A 23,924-nucleotide genomic window follows, 5' to 3' on the forward strand; every position below is an offset into this window, starting at 1 on the left:
AAGGAATCAACCTAAGTTTCCATCAATAAAGACTGTATAAAGAAAATGTGATGTATATACACAGTAGAATATTATTTAGCCATAAAAATGAAATCATTACTGGGTAAGGTGGCTCACACCTGTAACCCCAGCAGTTTGGGAGGCCGAGGCAGGGGGATCACTTGAGCCCAGGAGTTTGAGAACAGCCTCAGCAATATAATAAAACCCCATCTTTACAAAAAAATTTAAAAAAATTAGCCAGGCATGGTGGCATCTGCCTGTAGTCCCAGTTACTCCAGTGTCTGAAGTGGGAGGACTGTTTGAGCCCAGGAGGTCGAGGCTGTAGTGAGCCGAGATTGTGCCACTGCACTCCAGCCTGGACAACAGAGCAAGGAGACCTTGTCTTTAAAAAAAAAACAAAAAACAGGAAAACAAACAAAAAAAAACCAAAAAAACCATATCTTTTGCAGCAACATGGATGGAACTAGAAGCCATTATCTTGAGCAAAACAACTCAGAAACAGAAAGTCAAGTACCACATGTTCTCACTTGTAGGAAATAATTTTTTTAAAGAAAGCTGTTACCTGCTACGAAGTACACATTAAGCAGATGTTTCCTAACTTATGACAGTAATCTCATTTTTATATTTAACCTTAGCTGCAAGCATTTTTTTTTTTTTTTGAGACAGAGTCTGGTTCTGTCGCCCAGCTGCAAGCATTTCTTATTGAAACATTTAGTAAGTGTTTACTATGTGCCAGCTACTGTCCTAGGAAGTTGGGGATTAGGGTTAAGAAAGATCCATTCGGCCGGGCGTGGTGGCTCACGCCTATAATCCCAGCACTTCGGGAGGCCGAGGCAGGTGGATCACGAGGTCAAGAGATCGAGACCATCCTGGTCAACACGGTGAAACCCCGTCTCTACTAAAAATACAAAAATTAGCTGGGCATGGTGGTGCATGCCTGTACTCCCAGCTACTCAGGAGGCTGAGGCAGGAGAATTGCCTGAACCCAGGAAACGGAGGTTGCGGTGAGCCGAGATCGCGCCACTGCACTCCAGCCTGGGTAACAAGAGCGAAACTCCATCTCAAAAAAAAAAAAAATCATCCTTTACTCTGACTGATATCTTTCTCTTTTTAGTTTTTTGAGATGGAGTTTTGCTCTGACACCCAGGTTGGAGTAGAGTGGCATGATCTCGGCTCACTGCAACTTCTGCCTCTCAGGTTCAAGCAGTTCTTCTGCCTCAGCCTCCCAAGTAGCTGGGACTACAGGCACCTGCCACCACACCTGGCTAATTTTTGTATTTTTAGTAGAGACGGGGTTTTACCATGTTGGCCAGCTGGTCTTGAACTTCTGACCTCCAGTTATCCACCAGCTTTGACCTTCCAAAGTGCTGGGATTACAGGCATGAGCCACCGTGCCCAGTGTATCTTTCTTATAGAGTTTAAAATGTTCTCTTTAAAAATGACAGTTGATGTTTTTAAAATATGTTTTCTTAACAATTAAAAGCTGGAAACCTTGGATTCGTTTTCTGATTTTTTTCCTTTAAATTTTATTGCTCTGCAAATTAAAAGTACATGGGGTAGGGGAGGCATCCTAAGAGAATGACTGGCTAGAGCAGAGTAAGTTTACTTTCTTTAATGAAGACTTCTAAGGTGAATGATAATCTGAGTTACATTTGGAAGAATGAATACAGGAGTTTGCCAGGAAGACATGGAGGTAAGAGACGCATTGCAAGTGAAGAAAAAAAAGCCTGTTAAACTTTAAGTATTTCTCAGTGTGTTTTAAACATTGTAACTCTAAAATGTTGCTTTGTGACCACCTATAAAAAGTGACAAAAACTTTTTAGATAAAGAGAGCCAAAGGATTATTTAAAATACTGAAATTCGGCCGGGCACAGTGGCTCATGCCTGTAATCCCAACACTTTGGGAGGCCGAGTGGGCAGATCACAAGGTCAAGAGATTGAGACCATCCTGGCCAACATGGTGAAACCCTGTCTCTAATAAAAATACAAAAATTAGCTGAGCGTGGTAGCATGTGCCTGTGGTCCCAGCTACTCGGAAGGCTGAGGCAGAAGAATTGCTTGAACCCAGGAGGCGGAGGTTGCAGTGAGCCGAGATTGCGCCACTGCACTCCAGCCTGGCGACAGAGCAAGACTCTGTCTCAAAAATAAATAAATAAAATAAAATAAAATATTGAAATTCTCCTGAAATTTTTGCAAAAGAAATATGCTAGGAACAGAAGCTGGGGGATACGCATAAACAAAGGAAGAAAGTTCTAGCTTTTAAGGACATGAATGAATAGTAATGGAGCAAAGCAGGTTAACTTCTGTATTGTACTTCCATATTGTAATTTCTAAGTGGTACAGGGAAAGATCTGAGCAAAATATGATGAGACACAAAGGCTATAACTCCATGGCATCACAGGATTAGAAAGGATAAATAATCTAAACCACACAAGTCACACTTCTGTGGCAGCGCTCAGACTATAACTCAAGTGTGCTCACTGACTCTTAAATCTCTGGGGGATGGGGGTGGTTACCTATTATAGTCAATAGTGTTAGTTAAGAAAGCTGAGTAGCAAAATGTAAAAATGAGTTTCTATAGTTTTGAAGGATTTTAGGTTGTGTATTATAAAATTGTCAAATGTACACAAAAGTAGAGTGAATACTACAATGAATCCCATGTCTCCAGCACCTAACCATCAAGCTATAGATCCATTCTGGGATCCAGATATACAACTGATGATCTATTTCATGGCTGATGTCATGCACAAAATTTCACAGAAAGTTCATGTGAAGTAGAAAAGGTACAGAACATCTGAAACTCCAAAAAAAGTCTCTAACTCCATAATGTGCCAGAATCAGAAGTGGTATCACAGAAGCAAAGGACTATATTCAAAGAGGTAGTGATCAATGGTGCCATTTATTACAGACAGGGGTGAGTAATAAATGAACCAGAAAGATACGCTGAATTATCCAAATGTGTGTGAGTGACAGCAGTAGCAATAGTAATTTCAGACCGGTATAGAACAAGACTGCAATGAGTTGAAATATCAAAGGTAAGTGACAGAGATGGTAAAATATTTCTTAGAGGGTAGGAGCAAGGAGCAATAGCATGGAAAGGTTTAAAGGATGTTTACTTTCAAGAAAGCAAAGATACTCTTAGACTCTACTTCTACTGTAAACAGGAAAAGCCAATGGAGAAGAAAAGGTTAAAGACCTATGATTGTATCTATGTCTTTTATAAAGAACGGAGTAACTGACAGGGCATGGTTTCAGAAAGAAATTCAGGAGACAGAAATGAAAACCTATGTATTGGATAGAAAAAGGTTACTTCCACTTAAAAGACCCCCTTCTTCCTCTTTTTAGTAGAGGGGAAAAAAGAATGCTTGAGGCACAAACCATGTTTTAATCATCTTTAGAGCCCTAGGACTTAGTTTCTATTCTTCAATAAATGTTTAAAAGAAAACTTAACAGTGTATTTTCAGCAACACAATACTTAATGATAGAAAAGAAGTTAAAATATTCACTTTAAAATTAAAATTTCACTTACATAAAAAAATAGTAAAATTATTCAGTCTTAAAGTAATAATGGCTAAAATACCCCTATATCCATTGCAATTATTTTTGAAATCTTTGCTGTTAACTCAGAAGCTGATATTCTGGACAATATCAGTGAATGTGATTATTCAACTGTTATTCCAAAGACTATTATTCTTTAAGTTTCTTTACCTGCTTTTGAGAGAATGCCATTTCCTTTTGCTATGCCAACATAGACTAGAATATTTACAACATCAGAAACTTCAATATGGAGATTTGTCGTTCCTATATCATGATCTTTAGCAGCAACTACACCTGTGTATAAAACAAAATTTTACTTGACCAAATACTTTATATATAATAGTAATTAATCAGATATTCCCCCAAATGAACTCTATCCGCATAATTTGTTAATTATAATTTGAGTTTTAGTTTCCTTATTACACAACCTGTTCCAAAAGCCACAATCTATAAAACACCCTATCATTTCAATAATTATGTTTGTATTATAATAAAATGTCCTATGGTTAAAAATCAGATAATAAAAAAATTAGCAGGTACTTAACTATATATTGGCTGTTAATTCCTAACATGTTGCTTAATATAAAAAAGGGTTTCAATGGATTATTAAAAGAACAGATTTAGTAGAAACCAAAAATCATTAGACAATTTACAAGAACTGAATTTTTTTTTTTTTTTTTTTGGAGACGGAGTCTTGCTCTATCACCAGGCTGGAGTGCAGCAGCACGATCTCGGCTCACTGCAACCTCCAACTCCTGGGTTCAAGCAATTTTCCTGCCTAGAGCTGGGACTACAGGCAAGTACTACCAGGCCCGGCTAATTTTTTTTTTTTTTGGCAGCCCCAGCGGTTGCAGTTTTTGTATTTTTAGTAGAGACAGGATTTATGTTGGCCAGGATGGTCTCAATCTCTTGATCTTGTGATCTGCCCCGCCTCAGCCTCCCTAAGTGCTGGGATTACAGGCATGAGTCACCACTCCCAGCCTTGAACAGAAATGCTTAAAAATCCAATATAATTCCTACTTGGGAGAAATGTGAATATATATACCTACCATAGGCACTGCACAACCTGGGTCCTAGATCAGGACGTACAAAAAATCCTGGCAAATGAGAGGCCAAATTGAATTTTCCTTCTGGATTACAATATTCTGGCAATGGTAGACTTTTTAAAAGATCTTCGTATCTGAAGAATAACAACATTGCCTTCTTATAAATAAAAGATTTGCATTGGTAAGTATTTTCACATACATAATTTTCAAGTTGTTCAAAACACCAGACTGCCTTTCCATAAGACAGGTAACAATTTTCCTTGACTCAAGTGATATTATAATAGCAATTCTGCTTTTCTAATCATTAAAATTAAAAGCGCCAACAGAAGGGAGGTCCTAAACAGGGTCCTGTGTTCTTTAACATGAACATTCTTTCCTTCACTGTCCTAACACAAAGACATCCCCTATGCTGAGGCTACCGACTGAGTTTTGTTATCAATCGATCAGTCAGTCAGTCAGAGAGGGTCTCACTCTGTCCCCCACGCTGGAGTGCAGTGGCACGACCTCAGCTCCCTGCAGCCTCTACCACCCCGGCTCCAGCAATCTTTTCACCTCAGCCATGTGAGTAGCCGGGACTACAGGTGCCTGCCACCATGCTCAGCTAATTTTTGTATTTTTTGTAGAGATGAGGTTTTGTCATGTTGGCTAGACTGGTCTCCAACTCTTGGACTCAAGGGATCTGCTCACCTTGGCCTCCCAAAGTGCTGGGATTACAGGCGTGAGCCACTATGACTGCTCAGCCTCAAGTTTTTTATTTTTAACTGAGGAAGAAAAGGCCTACAGGTCACATTTACAGTTACTTATCCTATCTCTGGGATAATCTCAGCTCAATCTCACGAAGTCAAGAGTCAAAATGAAAAGTTTCAAACCTTGTTGGCATCATAGTCTTGAAGTCTTCTCCTGAAGGCCAATCTTTCAATTTTAAAACAACTGTTTCTCCACTTTTGTTTTTCTGCCGTTCTATAAGGAATGCAGTTAATTACTAAAAGGGTAATTTCTGTCTTTTTACTAACATTTGGAGAGAAAGAAATGTAAATGAATGAATGATTTGATTGTTGCACATTACATGCTTAATGAATGCTTGCTTACTGACTTATTACTTATGTAGTATTAAAACCTTTGTTCCTTTTATACATCAACAGAATTCATTCAATTACCCACTTGTAATATCTCAAAAATTGTTTTTAAAAATCTTGGTAACATCACAATCGTACATTTACACTTTTAATTTTCAAAGTATTTTACATAAATAATTCAATTTTCACAAGCTTATGGAACTGCCAAACATTTCTCCATAAATAAGATAAAACAGTATAAATGGCATCTTTAAGGTCAAAGGAAATTAGTGTTAGAGACAGGGATTAGGACCCAGTATTTTGTTTCCAATTACTTGCTTCTTTTTATTAGACAACAACGTAAAACAGATCTTTCAAAGACTAAAAATCTGTTAAGTTACATTTCGAATTTATCATTTTGAAGGAGTACAACAGAGAAAATAGTAAAATAAAAACCAACATACTTGAAACTTCTTCAAAACCATCCCAGAATTCCTTAACATTGGCATTTGAAATGATGCTATCTTTGCAGTTCAGGAGATCAGCTTGATGGTCTCCAAAATCAAGACTAATTGATTCCGCCTTCCATAGGCTAATGTTCATTTTCTTATGCACACCAGAAACCACTGCAGGCTTATAAATAAATAGATAAATAAATAACAGTTAAAAGATATATAGACTTTCTTTCTTTCTTTTTTTTTGAGATAGTTTCCCTCTCTTACCCAGGCTGGAGGGCAGTGGCCTGATCATACCTTAGTGTAACCCTTTGGGCTCAAGCAATCCTTTCGCCTCAGCCTCTTCAGTAGCTTCAACTATTAAATTTCAAGCCTAATGAGTGATTCTCTGAAAGTTAAATTACATGAATTCAAATTCCCTCAAAGCTTTCTTACACTTGGTGGTGGGGTAGGGGAGGAGGGGGATAGAGATGTCCTCTCCACCCAAATTCCCTAAAAGCTTTCTAATAACCCGGGAACCAGTAATGGAAGATTTATAACTTCTAAAACTACAGTAAATGGTATAAAAATATATCTAAGATCATCTGATGTATTATTCTCAGGTTTAAAAAAAAATTCTTTATTCTAATGAACCAGAATTCTGGAATAGAGAACACAGTAAGCTAAGCTATGACTTAAAAGGCTGAGTGTGGCAGTGCATTCCTATAGTCCCAGCTACTACAAGGCTGAGGTGGGAGGACTGCTTGAGCCCAAGAGTTTGTGTCCTGCCTAGATGACATAGGAAACGCCTGCCTCCAGGGGGAAAAAAAATTAAGTGATTATTAGTATTCTTTTTTTTTTTTTTTTTTCAGTTACTGTGCCATCTGGATAGCCTTGCTGTAGATTATTAGTATTCTTAAACTTGTAAGATAATCAAAATTTAGGAACCACAAAAGCAGAATTACATCTAGAGATTTTTTTATAAATCACAAAAGACATCTCAAAAAAGAAAAAAAACCCTAAATTCTGGTTTACTACATGGTTCAATGTTCCATTAAACATTTTTTCAATGAGCTAATAATATATACAATTTTAAAAATAGGTCCAGGTATTAGTTAACTCTTGCTGGCAATTCACATATTAATTCCTAGTGCCTAGTACCTATCCAATAATATTCCTGCTATTCAGTCTTATGCTACCATTTCTTATGGTAATCAACAACTTGCTAAAAGCAATTTTTTTTTTTCAGACAGAGTCTCGCTCTGTCACCAGGAGCCAGGCTGGAGTGCAGTGGCGTGATCTCAGCTCACTGCAACCTCTGCCTCCTGGGTTCAAGCAATTCTCCTGCCTCAGCCTCCCGAGTAGCTGGGAATACAGGCACATGCTACCACACCCAGCTAATTTTTAGATTTTAGTAGAGACAGGGTTTCATCATGTTGGCCAGGATGGTCTCGATCTCTTGACCTCATGATCCACCCACTTCGGCCTCCCAAAGTGCTGGGATTACAGGCGTGAGCCACTGCGCCCCGTCCAAAAGTTAAGTAATTTTCTTTTTAAAAAGATAAGGGTTAAGCTAATTAGTATATTAAAATAATTCAAAGCAGAATTCTCAGGCTATCACAATGATCTTCTTTTTTCTGGAGACGGGTTTTCACTTTGTTGCCTAGGCTGAAGCATAGTGGCACAATCACAGCTCACCACAGCCTGGACCTCCTGAGCTAAAGCAATCTTCCTGCCTCAGCCTCCCAAGTGGCTGGGACTACAGGCGTGAACCACCACGTCTGGCTAATTTTTGGTAGAAACGGAGGTCTCACTATGTTGCCCAGGCTGCAATCAATCTTCCTGCCTTGGCCCCCAAAATGTTGGGATTATAGGCGTGAGCCACAGCACCAGGCCTGTAAGGATTAGACTTCTTGGCACTGGTTTTATTCTCTTCTAACTCAACTTCTAATCCACCTTGCTGTCAGTTATTATAAAATGTCAATTTAATTATACAGATTCCATAATTAAAACTATCACCTACAGTGTAAGATTAAAACTCTTTAGTACGATATATAAGGGCATCTCATGATCACTCCTCTAGCCATCTCCTTATACCACTCTCTCCCATGAGCCCTCATCTATGTTGCAGATAATCACACCTACTCAGAGAGTTCCCTAAACACCTGATGTTTTTGTATGTCAAGCCTCTTGTCCATCTAGCAAAAACTTCACTTAACTTGTAAAGAATCAATTTAGACTAGCCTTTTTGAACTAGTAATTTCCTAGCTTTGAGATTTCCTTTTCTGGGTTCTCATAGGACCCTGAACAAAGTTCTTAGAACAACATAATTATGAAAACAATTATTTATTTGATTCTTTTGTACCTCAAAAGCCCACACAAATTAAATAAAATTTCAGCCCAGTAATGTCACCAGGGCTTCAAGAAGACCCAGGTAAAAAAGACATGCTACAACTTGTGTATGTGCAATGCACAGTATGTATGTCTTTTCTGGGGACACAGATTCAGCTTTCATCAGATTTTGAAAGGGGTTAGTTATCTAAAAAGATCAAGAAGCATTGCACTAAAACGGTTCTTACTCATTTATACATAGCTTACTCATTTTTATATTCTTAATGCCTATAACACAGACTGGATCTTATTAGATGCTCAATAACAGTTGAATGAACAAAGTAAACATTTTCCAGAAAACAAGAAATTTAACAAAATGATATGCTGTCATACAAATACTTAAATTTGTTGATAATTTTTGCATTAATGTAAATTGCCATCTGAAATGTGTATCAAACATTATCAAAACTTCTGTCCAACAGAAAATCATTTATATTAGAGGAGAATGAAATAATGTAGTTTGTCATTCAAGATATGATGAACTAATTTGTAAGTAAATGGTCTATATATAAATATTAAAGACAAAAACACCAAATAGGTTCATGAAAAAACGCTATTATTGATTAACATTTTAATAGTAGAAATGGATCTACTAACTGGACTAAGATACTAATCTAAAAAAGAGGAGAAAGGAACTACATTTTGTAAATAGAAGGTGTTACTACATGTCTGTTCTCTGATAGATCAAAAAATAACATAAAACAATCAATGCTCCCCTGTTAATTCATATTAAATCTGGCCAAAAACAGGAATTGAGAAACAATCATTCTAACAATCTTTTTGGTACTTCTGATATCTTATTGCCCCCTAAATGTGTTAAGTACTATTTCTTCTCCCTTCTATTTCTATCCCTAAGGAGGGAACCATTCTATTTAATAAGCTTCAGTTCCACCAAGAGTGTTCTTAATCAGCCTAAAATACACACCTGTCCTTGTTTCCAACATTCTTTGAAAAGTTTCCAATTATTGCTATTCTTATAATCCTTAAGCCATAAAATATGCTTCTCACAGATCCAAGAATGTGGTATATCACTGTACAATTTATTATTTTCATCCACTGCAGATATTCTGCTTTCTTCAGGCTCTTCTTTAAGCTCTGGTTTTACATTTATCTTGGACGTTTTACTTGGTGGAATTTTGTTTTCAACAACTGAAGCAATTATGTCATCAAGAATGTTAGGCATAGTCCGTCCACTTTTGCTACTCTATTAAGGAAAAACAAACAAAAATCTGTTTTTGACAGAAAACACATACATTTTCCTCCCACAGACTTATTTTTTTCAACAATACCCCTACACTCCAGAATACGCAGTTATCTTAGTAGATATTACTTCCTATATTCCTGACAAAATGCAAACCAGAAGTTTGATTGTGTGAAAACTGCCAGGTCTGCAGAACTTAGAAGTACAGCCTTCCTGCCTTTTACATTATTATAGGCCTGGGACAGAGAATACAGGTAGGTGGCACCCCCCCGATATAGATATATATATAGTGTGTGTGTGTGTGTGTGTGTGTGTGTGTAAGTATTTGGGGTGGGGGGGCAATCATGCCTGTAATCCTAGGGAGACAGAGTCTTACTCTGTCACCCTTGCTAGAGTACAGTGGCACAATCTCGGATCACTACAACCTCTGCCTCCCAGGTTCACGTGATTCTCCTGCCTCAGCCTCAGGAGTAGTTGGTATTATAAGCACACGCCACCACGCCTGGCTAACTTTTGTATTTTTAGTAGAAACAGTGTTTCACCATGTTGGCCAGGCTGGTCCCGAACCCCTGACTTCAGGTGACCTGCCCACCTCAGCCTTCCAAAGTGCTAGGATTACTGGCATAAGCCACCGCGCCCAGTTCCCATATACTTTTGAAAGCAATTATACTGCTCTTCTTTTTCCCTGGTAAATAATTAAAGCAAAATTTAACTTCTAATTATTTTAAGTAACATATAACATTCACTTTCATGTAGGTTTTTCCCTTCACTACACAAATAGTTTCCAAATTCTAAAGGGGTATCTTAGGATTCTTCTGGTATCAAAGAGCCCTCTCCTCCACCTTAATGCCAGCTATCAAGGTAAAGAGAATTATCATGCAAATAGAAACATGCCTAGCAATTTGGTACACTTGATTTCATCTGCATATTGGTAGTTCAGAGCCAAAAACCAAGTCTCCAAATCATATCTATTTAAAATTTTTGCCGATATTAAAAGCAAAAATTTGGCATCACACTCACTGGAGCTCCCATTGAATATACTGGGGCAAAGGCAATGCCAGCATCTGTAGAGCCCACACGTAGCTTTCCAGCTGTTGTAGTCAGCAAATCCCGTAAGGTTGAGCCTTGTTCATTATTCTGGGACACAAGGGGTGATGTTCTGCCATTTGGAGATTCAGAGTTGTCTTGTTCTCTCTCTTCTTTAATTTGTTTTTCAAGGGTAAGTTCTTTGTTTTCTGAAATAAAAAATTTCACAGATTTTTGTTTTTTGTTTGAGATGAAGTCTTGCTCTTTCACCGAGGCTGGAGTGCAGTGGCGTGACCTCGGCTCACTGAATCCTCTGCCTCCCAGGTTCAAACGATTCACCTGTTTCAGCTTCCCAAGTAGCTGGGACTACAGGCATGCGTCCCCACACTCGGCTAATTTTTCTGTATTTTTAGTAGAGATGAGGTTTCACCATGTTGGTCAGGCTGGTCTTGAACACCTGACCTCAAATGATCTGCCCACCTTGGCCTCCCAAAATGCTGGGATTACAGGTATGAACCACCGTGCCCCATCGTTACAAATTTTAATTCTATTAAGCATGGCGCTAAAGTAGAGACACAACCGGCCCCCTTCATTGTACAGTGGAAGATAAAAACTGAAGGCGGTATTGTGATTTATTCAGCTAAACACAAACTTGAGGATGAGTTAGACCCTTCAAAATGGATTGAAACAATTTGAATATAAAAGAGCCTTCCTCGACATTTAAGATAAGTTTACACCTGTTGCAAATGAAAAACACTATAGCAAAGACAGGTAGAAAATACAGGTAAGTTGGCTGGGCATGGTGGCTCACAGCTGTAATCCCACACTTTGGGAGGCCAAGGTGGGCAGATCACTTGAGGTCAGGAGTTCGAGACCAGGCTGGCCAACACGCTGAAACTCCATCTCTACTAAAAATTTAAAAATTAGCTGGGTATTGTGGCACATGCCTGTAATCCCAGCTACTCGGGAGGCCCAGGCACGAGAATTGCTGGAACCCAGGAGGTGGAGGCAGAGGCTGCAGTGAGCTGAGATCGTGCCACTGTACTCCAGCCTGGGCATAGAGTGAGACTCTGTCTCAAAAAAAAAAAAAAAAAAAAAAAAAATACAGGTAAGTTACACATCTAGTGCTCTGGTGGCTTTATCAATATGCTCATCCACAAACAATTTTGTAACTAACTTCCATATATGTAGTCACAGGAAGGCTAAGGCTGGGTGTGGTGGCTCACATCTGTAATCCCAGCACTCTGGGAAGACGAGGTAGGTAGATTGCTTGAGCCCAGCAGTTCAAGAACAGTCTGGGCAATATGGCAAAACTTCATGTCCACAAAAAAAAAAAAAAAAAAAATTTGGCCAGGCATGGTGGTTCACGCCTGTAATCCCAGCACTTTGGGAGGCCGAGGCAGATGGATTACCTGAGGTCAGGAGTTTGAGACCAGCCTGGGCAACATGGTGAAGCACTGTCTCTTCTAAAAACAAAAAATGGGGCTGGGAGCAGTGGCTCACGCCTGTAATCCCAGCACTTTGGGAGGCCGAGGCGGGTGGATCACGAGGTCAAGAGATCGAGACCATCCTGGTCAACATGGTGAAACCCCGTCTCTACTAAATATACAAAAAAAAATTAGCTGGGCATGGTGGCACGTGCCTGTAATCCCAGCTACTCAGGAGGCTGAGGCAGGAGAATTGCCTAAATCCAGGAGGCGGAGGTTGTGGTGAGCCGAGATCGCGCCATTGCACTCCAGCCTGGGTAACAAGAGCGAAACTCCGTCTCAAAAAAAAAAAAAAAAAAAAAAATTAGCTGGGTATGGTGGTGCATGCCTTTAGTCTAGGCCACTTGGGAGGCTGAGGCAGGAGAATCGCTTAAACCTGGGAAGCGGAAGTTGTAGTGAGCTGAGATCATGCCATTGCACTCCAGACTGGGCAACAAGAGCGAAACTCCTTCCCCCAACCCCCCAAAAAGAAAAAATTAGGCATGGTGGTACATGCCTGTAGTTCCTGCTATTTGGGAGGCCAAACTGGGAGGATCACCTGAGCCTGAGAGGTCAAGGCTGCAGTGAGCCATGATTGTGCCACTGCACTCCAGCCTGGGTAATAGTCTCAAAACAAAGAAAACAACAACAACGAAAAGGCTAGTTCCTAATAAGACAAAATGTTTACATTGAACCTAAGCCATAATTGAAGCAAAAGACCAAAGTAAATTATTTACCTTAATATTAATAGTACCTGAACAATAGTACATTGTTGGTTAGAAATACTATACTCCTTGGAAACCTGGATAGTATCAATAAAAAAAAAAAAAGAATTACTATACTCCTCTCACACATACCTAGATAATCAATTATGTTTACCTTTTTTTTCCTCTCTGGCTTTTTGCTCTGCAAGATCTGCTAACCAGTGCAGTGGTGACTGGGATTCTGGAGGAGTTAACTTGTTATCTGTGCCTACATCACTCTCTGGGCTGCTGCTGCCATTTTTCTCAGACTTCTGAGGAGTATTTTGCTGCTGAGACTCAGGCATGCACAGAGAAATTTTATTACCATGATTAAGAACATTCTGTAAAACCTACAAAGGTAGAACAATTACATTTTTAAACACTTTCTTCAATTATTCAATTAGTAGCATAGATATAAGAAATTTACACACAAACACAGAAAACATAAGTCATATAAGTCCTATATCAAATTTCAAATACGTATCTTTAGCCATAGATTTTATTTGAATAATCAGATTCTTTACTCACTTGAGATACACCATTCATTGCAGGAAAATTTCCAGCTTGTAAATTCTGTTTGTTAGTACAATGACAATGAGATTTAATACCATATTTTTCCCTAAGAGTGTGCATGGCATCTAGAAGATCTGTCAAAACTACAAAATAAAATGGTAGTTAATAAAAAGATTACCACTAGTTGTTAATGCTGTAAAATTTTTTTCTTACAATACTTTATATTATAATACAGAACAATGGAAGTTTTCTTGTGCCCTTTAAATTTCTTCCATTTTTCTCCATTCTCTTCCATCTATTACAGATTTGATTATTCAACCAAATTTATGTTCTCTATTCTTTTCTCTCTTACGTCTATTAAAAATTAGATATGCTCAAAATCTGTAAAAAGCTTTCATTGGAAATCTAATAGGCCTTTTCATTACACTCTAGCTTTCCCCTTCTAATGGTGAACTTTCTTCGTAACTGAGGCTTGGACTTATCTTCTGAGCTTTATTACACAGAGGATTTCCAATAACTGAGCAAGATAATTAATCAATACTAGTTAAACCCTCTCTCTCTCCATCCGGTTATACTTCTAGATACTCCCTTTAGTGTTCCTTTAATCTGGAGCAACCAAGAGCAGTTATATTACATGAAGAAGGTATATTTATACTTACTAGAACCAGGTATAATTTGGGTTGGCATTAAATGTTTGTGATCATGAGGCTGTCCCTTCACACACTTCATCCAAGCATATAGTTCTTTATCTGTAAGATAATACGCCTTGTTGTATATCACACTCATGGTTTCATAATTATAAATTGATGGTGTAAAGAACTTAACAATTATATAAAATGTCTCACTGGCTAGAGTTACAGCCAATGAGGAAAAAAAAAATTAAAAAAAGAAAATGTCAATGATATGCTTTAGAAGTTTGGTTCTGAAACAAGTCAGGAAAAACAGTTCCACCATTCCCTGAATTTTGTAAAATCAGTGATGCAAAATGGATATAATAGCCTTTTCTAAAATTACCAGTTATTATTATTAGTCACCTCTATCTTCTCTGTAGCTAATCTCCTTTTATCTCATAGCTGTTTTCTGTGCCAAACAGAATTTTTGCCTGATCCTAGTACATCAGACTGACATAGTTTGAGATGACTATTAATTCATTTTCCTCTTATGCTTCAAAGACATGTAGAGGAAAATGAGACATGTGAAAAAGCTGGTACCATATAGTTATTAATTGCTATTGCTGACTTCAAGTAAGGTTTCATCCCTAAAGTTGTAAACAATTAAGGCATAGCATAGGGCATAACGTAAAGATTAAACGTGTTTGATACCTTGATCTCAAGAACTTTCTCTATAAATTTAGTGACACAGACAGCTACTTTATGAGGTAGTTATAACAGCTTCAGTGTCACAACACCCAATAAATTCAGCATTAAAAAATCTAGAACTAGGCCAGGCACGCTGGTTCACACCCGTAATCCCAGCATTTTGGGAGGTCAAGGAAGGTGGATCACTTGAGGCCAACATGGTGAAACCCCATCTCAACTAATAATATAAAAATTAGCCGGCTGCTGGGCGTGGTGGCTCACGCCTGTAATCCCAGCGCTTTGGGAGGCTGAGGCGGGTGGATCACGAGGTCAAGAGATCGAGACCATCCTGGTCAACATGGTGAAACCCCATCTCTACTAAAAATACAAAAAATTAGCTGGGCGTGGTGGCGCGTGCCTGTAATCCCAGCTACTCAGGAGGCTGAGGCAGGAGAATTGCCTGAACCCAGGAGGCGGAGGTTGTGGTGAGCCGAGATCACGCCACTGCACTCTAGCCTGGGTAACAAGAGCGAAACTCCTTCTCAAAAAAAAAAAAAAAGAATAATAAAAAAAAATTAGCCGGGCATGGTAGCACATGCCTGTAATCCCAGTTACTTGGGAGGCTGAAGCAAGAGAATCCCTTAAACGGGGAGGGGCTGGAGGCCAAGGCTGCAGTGAGCCGAGATTGCACCATTGCACTCCAGCCTGGGTGACACAACAAGACTCCATCTCAAAAAAAAAAAAAAAAAAAAAACTAGAACTATTATTTCATAAAAATATACATTAAATAAAATTCATATCCAGTCTTAAACTAGTTACCTTTAAAAACTTTGACTTTCCTCTGCAAAACCTATGTAACTTGCAAACATTTTATCTATTGCTTATATTTTTGAAATTTATGTTGATTACCACTATATGAAGCTACATATTAAACCTACTCAGCTAAGTGCAGTGGCTAACGCCTGTAATCCCAGCACTTTAGGAGGCTGAGGCAGGTGGATCACGAGGTCAAGAGATCGAGAGCATCCTGGGCAACATGGTGAAACCCTGTCTCTACTAAAAATAGAAAAATCAGCTGGGCATGGTGGTCGGTGCCTGTAGGCCCAGCTACTTGGGAGGCTGAGGCAGGAGAATCGCTTGAACCCAGGAGGCAGAGGTTGCAGTGAGCTGAGATTGTGCCACTGCACTCCAGCCTGGTGACAGAGCAAGACTCAGTCTCAAAAAACAAAAATTCTACTAAATCTGAGTTTTACTACAATATTTAACAGTAAAATAGATATATAGATAGCACAGATAATAACCCAAGATATAAGTTACACTTGAAAGAATGATATGGTAACTAATAGACTATACTTTCAAAATTAATATTACTATGCAAATAGCATGCTGGGCATGGTGGCTCATGCTTGTAATCCCAGCACTTTGGGAAGCCAAGGTGGGCGGATCAACTGAGGTCAGGAGTTTGGGACCAGCATGGCCAACATGGTAAAACCCTTTTCTACTAAAAATACAAAATTAACCAGGCATGGTGGCCCATGCCTGTAATCCCAGTTACTGAGGAGGCTGAGGCAGGAGAGTTACTTGAACCCAGGAGGCTGAGATCACGCCCCTGCATTCTAACCTGGGCAACAAGAGTGAAACTCCGTTTCAACAACATAAAAAGAAAAAAAGAAAAAGAAAATCAGCAACAATATAACAATTTAGTATTAATATAAATACTCTTTATCTTACTCACAAAAACAATTTATAGTAGCTCATGTATATATACATACATACAACACAGCAAAAGAGTAAATTAAAATTAACTTTTTTAATTTGGCAAAGGAAAACCAAAAGTAATATGAAACCAGGAAAAAGGAATTTGAAATGCATGTCATGTTGTCAAGTTTTATAACAACTGAAAATGTCAAAATACATTTATTATTGTTTCATATTTTACTCATATTAACATATTTATTGCATATCCCAGAAACACTTAGCTATAGATGTTCAGCTATGTTTCCACATTTGCTCAGGTTTCTTTGGTAATAAAAGGTAAGAGACTTTGGTAATTCTATCAGTAGAACATAATGATTGTTAATCATGGTTCATCTACCTGATATACTACTCTGAAAAAAGAGCTGCCTGAAATGAAAATGACATTCACTACTTTGAGACAATCTATGCTAAGTACTTTAAATGCTTCCACAATTCTAATCTTATTTCATCAGAAGTCTACACCTAACAAAAAACTCAATACCAGTTTTAGGTAGTCACTTCCAAAATTGCCTTGGATAATCTTTCTAAAACACTTTTGACTCATGTAATTACTTCCTTTTTGAGACAGGGTCTCACTGTGTTGCCCAGGGTGGAGTGCAATGATGTAATCACATCTCACTGCAGCCTCCATCTCCTGGGCTCAGGTGATTCTCCCACCTCAGCCTCCCAGGAAGCTAGGACTATAGGCACACACCAGCATGCCTAGCTGATTTTTTTGTATTATTATTATTTTTTTTGGTAGAAATAGGTTTTTGCTATGTTGTCCAAGCTGGTCTTGAACACCTGGGCTTAAGCAATCTTTGGAGGCCTGCCCTGGCATCTCAAAGTGCTGGGATTACAGGTGTGAGCCACCATATCTGGCCCACTTCCCTTTTTAAAACTTTATATTACTTCTAGCTGTATTAACAAAGAGAACACTGTTTTTGTGACATTTATTTACCTAGAAATTAGAAGTAATTGAAAAGCTGTTTCCAAATTATAAAGATTTCTAAAAACTGGAGTTGGCCTGGGCGACATGATGAAACCCTCTCTCTATGAAAAATACAAAAAAATTAGCCAGGTATGCTGGTATGTGCCTGTAGTCCCAGCTACTCAGGAGGCTGAGGTGGGAGGATCACTTGAGCCCAGGAGTTCAAAGCTGCAGTGAGCTGAGACTGTACCACAGTAGTCCAGCCTGGATGACAAGGTGAGACCCTGTCTCCAAACAAACAGAAAAATGGGGATAAATGGGGAGGGTGGCAGCATATTCTTCCAACATTTTTATTTGTACACTACAGACTAATATTTACAAAACTCAATTTACATTTACAATAATAAGTATTCAATTGTGACTTAATACAGTGTGACACTGTAATTCACAGGTCCTAGAAGGACTTCAGGCTTCTACACACTGCAGTCTTTTAAAAAAAATTTAAAAGAGAGACAGGGTCTTGCTCTGCCCCCTACACTGGAATGCAGTGGTACAATCAAAGCTCAGTGTAACCTTGAATCCCTGGGCTCAAGTGATCCTCCTGCCCATGCCTCCCAAAGCACTGGGATTATAAGCATGAGCCACAGTGCCCGGCCCACACATTGAAATCAACGCAACAAGGCCTAACCTAAATTTGGGCTACATTAAGGAACTGACTGAAATGAGAAGATGGATACCCTCCAGAGGCTGATGGGTATTGATGCAATTTAATTCTAGAAAATATAACCATTAATAAACTGTGATTACTTCTCCTCTTAAAAACAAACTAAAAAAAATTCCTTACTACACTAATAATTAAGGAGGGCAGGAATAAAAAAATCATCTCATGTTCTAGATTAGTGATCCTAAAAATAATTATTAAAAAACTTCTATTTATATAAACTTATATACCAACCTCTAGAACTCTTTCTTTCCTTTGCCTTGTAACAATCTAAGCAGACCACAAATCCACATTTTTGGCAGACCCAGTGAATGTTAAACAATGTTGCTTCACATGCATCACACATCTCCCGGACTCCTCTCACTGCTCTTTTCCAGGCAATTTTGGCTGAAATACAGAAAAAACAAAAATTTAAAAGGCAAACATGCTCTTTTCCAAGACAATTTTGGCTGAAATACAGAAGAAATAAAAATGTAAAGGCAAACCAAGAACTTTCTAGGCTATATTAACTGAAGACCAATAGATTTCTTGAAGTAATTAGTAATTCTCTTCAGAAGACTCACAAATGATCATAAGTGAATAATAAAAATGGCTTATATCTAAGGCAGGGTTTCTCAACTCTGACACTTTTGACATTTTCGGTTGAATAATTCTTTGTTTTGAGGGATTATTCTGTGCACTGCAGGGTGTTCAGTGGCATGTGTACCCTCTACCTACTAGATGCTTGGCAGCATATCCTTAACTCCTTCAGTTATGCATCCAAAAATGTCTCCAGTCATTACTAAGTGTTCCCTGAGGGGCAAACCAGTAATTTTAAAGAAGGGAAGGAAAAGAAGCTAATATTTAGGGCATCTACTATGTTAGGTCCTATTAAATACTTTACATAAGTTAACATAATTAACATAACTATTTTCTAAATCAATTAATAAAATAGTTATCCTTCCAATTTTATAGACCTGCCTGATATCCAGAGAGGTTATTTGCCAAAGGTGTAACAGTTAAACAGGAAGTAAAGCTGAGATTCCAAAACAAATAATTGGGGTAGATTATGTCTTTAAAGGCCAAAGGTTGAAATTTTACAACATGCATCCAAAGTGGGTTTAACACATTAACTTATGTTGCAATGGCAGAAATAGCAAAATACTATTGTGATTTCATAAATGGTTAACTGACTCAATTCACCTTCTACAGGAAAATACATGTAACCTTAAATACATATTGGTGGCCGGGTGTGGTGGCTCAAGTCTGTTAATCCCAGCACTTTGGGAGGCCGAGGCAGGCGGATCATGAGGTCAAGAGATTGAGACCATCCTGGCCAACATGGTGAAACTCCACCTCTACTAAAAATACAAAAAATAATTAGCTGGGCATGGTGGCGCAAGCCTGTAGTCCCAGCTACCCGGGAGGCTGAGGCAGGAGAATTGCCTGAACCTGGGAGGCAGAGGTTGCAGTGAGCCGAGATCGCCACTGCACTCCAGCCTGGTGCCTGGTGACAGAGCAAGACACTGTCTCAAAAAAAAAAAAAAAAAAAAACATATTGGTACATTCATTTGTAAAAAGGTATCATTATCATAATTAAAAACACAATAAGATTAGGGATTTCTTTCATAGATCAAACATTATTCAAAGAGAAATTCTTAAAATAAAATTTGTACAGTTCATATATTTAACTTCCTTACCATCCTTTTTCACCCACGACAAAGCTGTTTTTTCAGATGTTACTAATTGACAGAACTTATCACCTATTATATCCAAGATATATTTAGAAGTTTCTATATCTAGTTCATCATCTTCATAATTTTCATGTGTCCACAAACTCATAGCTTCATCATCATATTGGTCAGGAGAAGAGAAACCATCTATTCTAACTACTCCGTTTTTACTAAATGACAACCTGAAATATTAAAACATAAAAGCATTAGGTACCAACATATTAAGAAAACGTAAGCCCAGTTTTTAAAGTTGTAAATTTATAATTGTTTATACTGCATTATAAAGTATGAATTACACTGAAAACAGGAATACAGGTTAATTCTTCACACATTAATTACTGAATTAATTTAAATAACTAATAGGTGTTATGCAGATGGCAGTAAGTAGTGCCAGTCTTTGGTTATTTCAAGAAATAAAATCATGTATACTTAATTACTTAACTCCAATGAAATAAAACTGTTTAAGTGTTTGATGAGTAACAAGAGTAAAAATGGGGGCCCAATGTTGCCCAGAGCAATGCTATTATTTTATACATAACCTAAATCAGGAATCACTAAAGCTGAAATGGCCTAAATCACCTTAAGACTTTGACCAGGAGGACTTTAAAAATGCCAACTACAGATACATTTTCATTCATTGACACATTATTAAAGTGACTTAGGAGAACAAGAACGAAATTCTTAATATCTTTTTATAGGAACTGCATTAATGTGCTTACTTGCTCTGAGCTTCTGATGTACAAATAACTACTCTATTCAGAGAAGTTTATGGTAAATGGAAGGCAAAACTACCATTTTCTTACTGGCTGGTGGTTATTCCTCAATTATCTTGTACTTAACTCTCTTTACTCTCAAATAGGTGATGTCTAAAATACAAGTCATACTGTATTTTTCATATGAACAGCAACACTTCTTTTATTCCTATTTTTTGTCTTTATTATCAAAGTTTCTTTCTTTTTAAATGAAATTTCTCCTTTTGTCATACCCCAGTATCTTATTTTGACTTTATATTACAATCTTTGCTAGAACATTTCTTTCCTTCAGACCTAGATTTTTTTATCACCTCAGACCGACTTTCCTTTTGATTCCTTTTTTCATCTTTTCTGCACTTCCATATGTACTACCTCCTATAATTATTCCCTGAAGTTGTCTGTCCTTTGGGGACTGCTGGCTACAAAGGAAGAAAGATAACTTGGTCCATTCTTATCAATACGTATTTTTGGATGTCTACACTTGGCTACCAGCATACTGTACTAAGCAGAATAAAGTATCTCAACTTCTTAGGAAGGTAATTACAGCTAACAATAGAGCATTTCATATGTGCATGGGGCTTCATTAAGAACCTGGGATACTTTATCTCATTTAACCTTCATTAACTCTCTCTTAGGTAGGTACTAACATTTACATTTTGCAGATGAGACAGGCTTAGTTGTAGTCCTACCATAGTTAATAAACTCATATAGGAACTAAGGGACAGAGATGGAATTTACAACTAGAAAAGACTGATTCTGGAGTGTGACATGTTAATTAGTCTTTACTGTCTGGGTTATCCAACTATTCTTCCCCCCCTCCAACTATTCTTTAGTTGAACTCTCACAAGTCCATCTTTAAGTTTTTAACTTTAAAATATTACTTGGTAATATCTACATTAAATTACTATATAGGTTAACAACTGTTAAGTGGTCTTCATATTTTACTACAATAGTGTTAAAATATGACAGGGTACTAACAAATCCTCCTTGTCATTTTGTAACTTTTTTTTTTGAGATGGAACTTCACTTTTGTTGCAGCAATGGCGCAATCTCGGCTCACTGCAATCACCGCCTCCTAGGTTGAAGCTATTCTCCTTCCTCAGCCTCCCGAGTAGCTGGGATTACACTCATGTGCCACCATGTCTGGCTAATTTTGTATTTTTAGTAGTGACAGAGTTTCTCCATGTTGGTCAGGCTGGTCTCAAACTTCCGACCCCAGGTGATTCATCTGCCTTGGCCTCCCAAAGTGCTGGGACTACAGGTGTGAGCCACTGCACCTGGCCATTTTATAACTTATCTTTACAGCCACAAATGTTTCATGTATGTTTGACAAAAGTATGGGTACCACAATGTAATGTAATGGCTTCAGTTTAACTGCCTAGATTGCTTACCTAGATTTAAAGTCTGTGATTATTAGCTAAAGTACAGAGAGAAATACTAAATTATTTTGGCCAAAGTATAAAACATTTTTTAAAATGCTTAAATAAAAAACTGTTATTTTCTATCATGTTCTTAAAAAAAATCATTTTCTCATTAAGAATAAATCTCAGAATAGAAAGGTCATATGAAACATGAGTAATAATGTATTTAGTGTAATAGTTAGAAATTGTTAAAATTTAGTACAAAAATGTTTAATGCTCTTTTATAGTGTTTCAGAAACATGGAGACTCAAAGACTCATCCTCCCATCCAAAAGGGACACTCAGAATAACACTATCATTTCCAATATAAAATCAATAAACTATTTTTTTCATAATTTCATATTTTCACTTACCGTCTAAAGTAGTAAAATCTACAAAATACCGGTGAGTGAGCTGGTTCTTCTCCTTTTTTACTGCGAATAAGTCTGCATTCTCGGCACTTTTGTAAATTAGGCCCTATCTCACAGCAGGAGTCATCCTGTAAAAAGGATTCCCCAGTTTGCTTCAGCTTCTTGACTTTACGCCAATCTTTTAATACTGAACGAGGAATGCCAGCTGCAAAATCAGTAGGAAAGTTTTAGCAAGATTATGCTTTGTAGAAAGTTAAACTCCTTGAGATGAAATTCAAGTCAGTTATACAACTGTGATAATACAGTAAGACTGTAGTGAAGAAGCAAAGACATTAAGAGCTCTAGGTACCAACTAATGACTAAAAAGTCTGCAGCAGCATTTCTATTTACGTACTATCCAGTTCTACTAACCAAATGAACCACTCTTATGTCAGTGTACTGAAAATGCAGAACTAAGTTTTCCAGCTGCCTGCACTCTTTAAATATTAAATATTCATATAATAGCAAACATGAAAATTATTTGTATACTGTGTATATCAATAATTGAAAATACAGTCCTTCTATACCAAAAGTTGGTTTATGTAGAAGAAAGCTCTTTCAAGATCCACACCAAGAACGTAAAGATCAAAGGTTTATATACTTAGAAACTACAGGCTGGTTTCAACATATTTCTATTGAAATATATAATCTGATTTTCCAGGGTAGTGTGGCTCATTAAGACAAGTGGTAATTGTATAAAACCTGTATTTGGGAGAAGAGGTGCTAAAATATTTCTCCTAACATCTTTCCTTTATTATAATACCCTGCATTTGATATCAGCATACTGATGGTGGCAGTATCTTTTAGAAAAAGAGTTTGAAGAAAGTAAAGGAAAAATAAATTAACTTGGCTACCTCTATTGATGAAGGAAAAAAAGGCATCAAAAATGTGAAAAGGACAAAACTCTAATGAACTATTCAGTCTCATATATGAAAAAAAAAAAACACTTATTTACATACTCTACATCATTGCTCCACCATGCTTACTGACTTATGCTTAATAAGTATAACACTAGCTGAAGTAATTGTCATCTAAAGAGTAGGAAGAATTTCTAGACTGAGAGGATCTTCAAAAATTAAATGTTTATTAAAATTTTTAAAAACCTATTCACTTCAAAGCAACCTATGTTGGGGTCCAGGCGCAGTGGCTCACGCCTGTAATCCCAAAACTTTGGGAGGCAGAGGCAGGCAGATCACTTGAGGCCAGGAGTTCAAGATCAGTCTGGCCAACATAGAGAAACCCTGTCTCTACTAAAAATACAAAAATTAACCAGGTGTGGTATCACACGACTGTAATTCCAGCTACTGGGAGACCAAGGCACAAGAATTGCTTGAACCCAGGGGAGGAAGGTGCAGTGGGGCAAGATTACGCCACTGCATTCCAGCCTGGGTGATGGAGTAATTTTTTTATTTAAAAAAATATGTAACAAAATAAACAAGCTATGTTGGGATCAGCAGTTATCTGTTGGCTCTAACTTGTAAGTGTACTTACTGCACCCATATAATGTATCTATATGTCAGACATTAGATTTACATAGTTTGCTATTTCTGTC

The 23,924-nt window shown here is 37.7% G+C and overlaps 1 protein-coding gene across 7 annotated transcripts in view; it reads right to left on the reverse strand.

Moving 5' to 3' along the window:
- Window positions 1–23,924, reverse strand: part of JMJD1C (jumonji domain containing 1C) — a 349,752-nt gene that overhangs the window by 12,178 nt on the left and 313,650 nt on the right. For all 7 annotated transcript variants that reach the window (XM_021675775.2, XM_021675777.2, XM_064374169.1 and 4 more), the window contains 12 exons: window positions 22,337–22,538; window positions 19,779–19,993; window positions 18,334–18,486; window positions 14,072–14,161; window positions 13,428–13,555; window positions 13,036–13,249; window positions 10,685–10,899; window positions 9,389–9,667; window positions 6,103–6,271; window positions 5,453–5,543; window positions 4,587–4,717; window positions 3,709–3,831 (listed from right to left, as the gene is read on the reverse strand). In XM_021675775.2, coding sequence (XP_021531450.2) covers window positions 3,709–3,831; window positions 4,587–4,717; window positions 5,453–5,543; window positions 6,103–6,271; window positions 9,389–9,667; window positions 10,685–10,899; window positions 13,036–13,249; window positions 13,428–13,555; window positions 14,072–14,161; window positions 18,334–18,486; window positions 19,779–19,993; window positions 22,337–22,538 — 2,010 coding nt within the window. The remainder of the gene's footprint in view (window positions 1–3,708; window positions 3,832–4,586; window positions 4,718–5,452; window positions 5,544–6,102; window positions 6,272–9,388; window positions 9,668–10,684; window positions 10,900–13,035; window positions 13,250–13,427; window positions 13,556–14,071; window positions 14,162–18,333; window positions 18,487–19,778; window positions 19,994–22,336; window positions 22,539–23,924) is intronic.

This window comes from Aotus nancymaae, unplaced genomic scaffold (genome assembly GCF_030222135.1).
Source record: "Aotus nancymaae isolate 86718 unplaced genomic scaffold, 86718_ANA_hifiasm-v0.15.2.pri h1tg000010l, whole genome shotgun sequence".
Taxonomy (NCBI): domain Eukaryota; kingdom Metazoa; phylum Chordata; class Mammalia; order Primates; family Aotidae; genus Aotus; species Aotus nancymaae.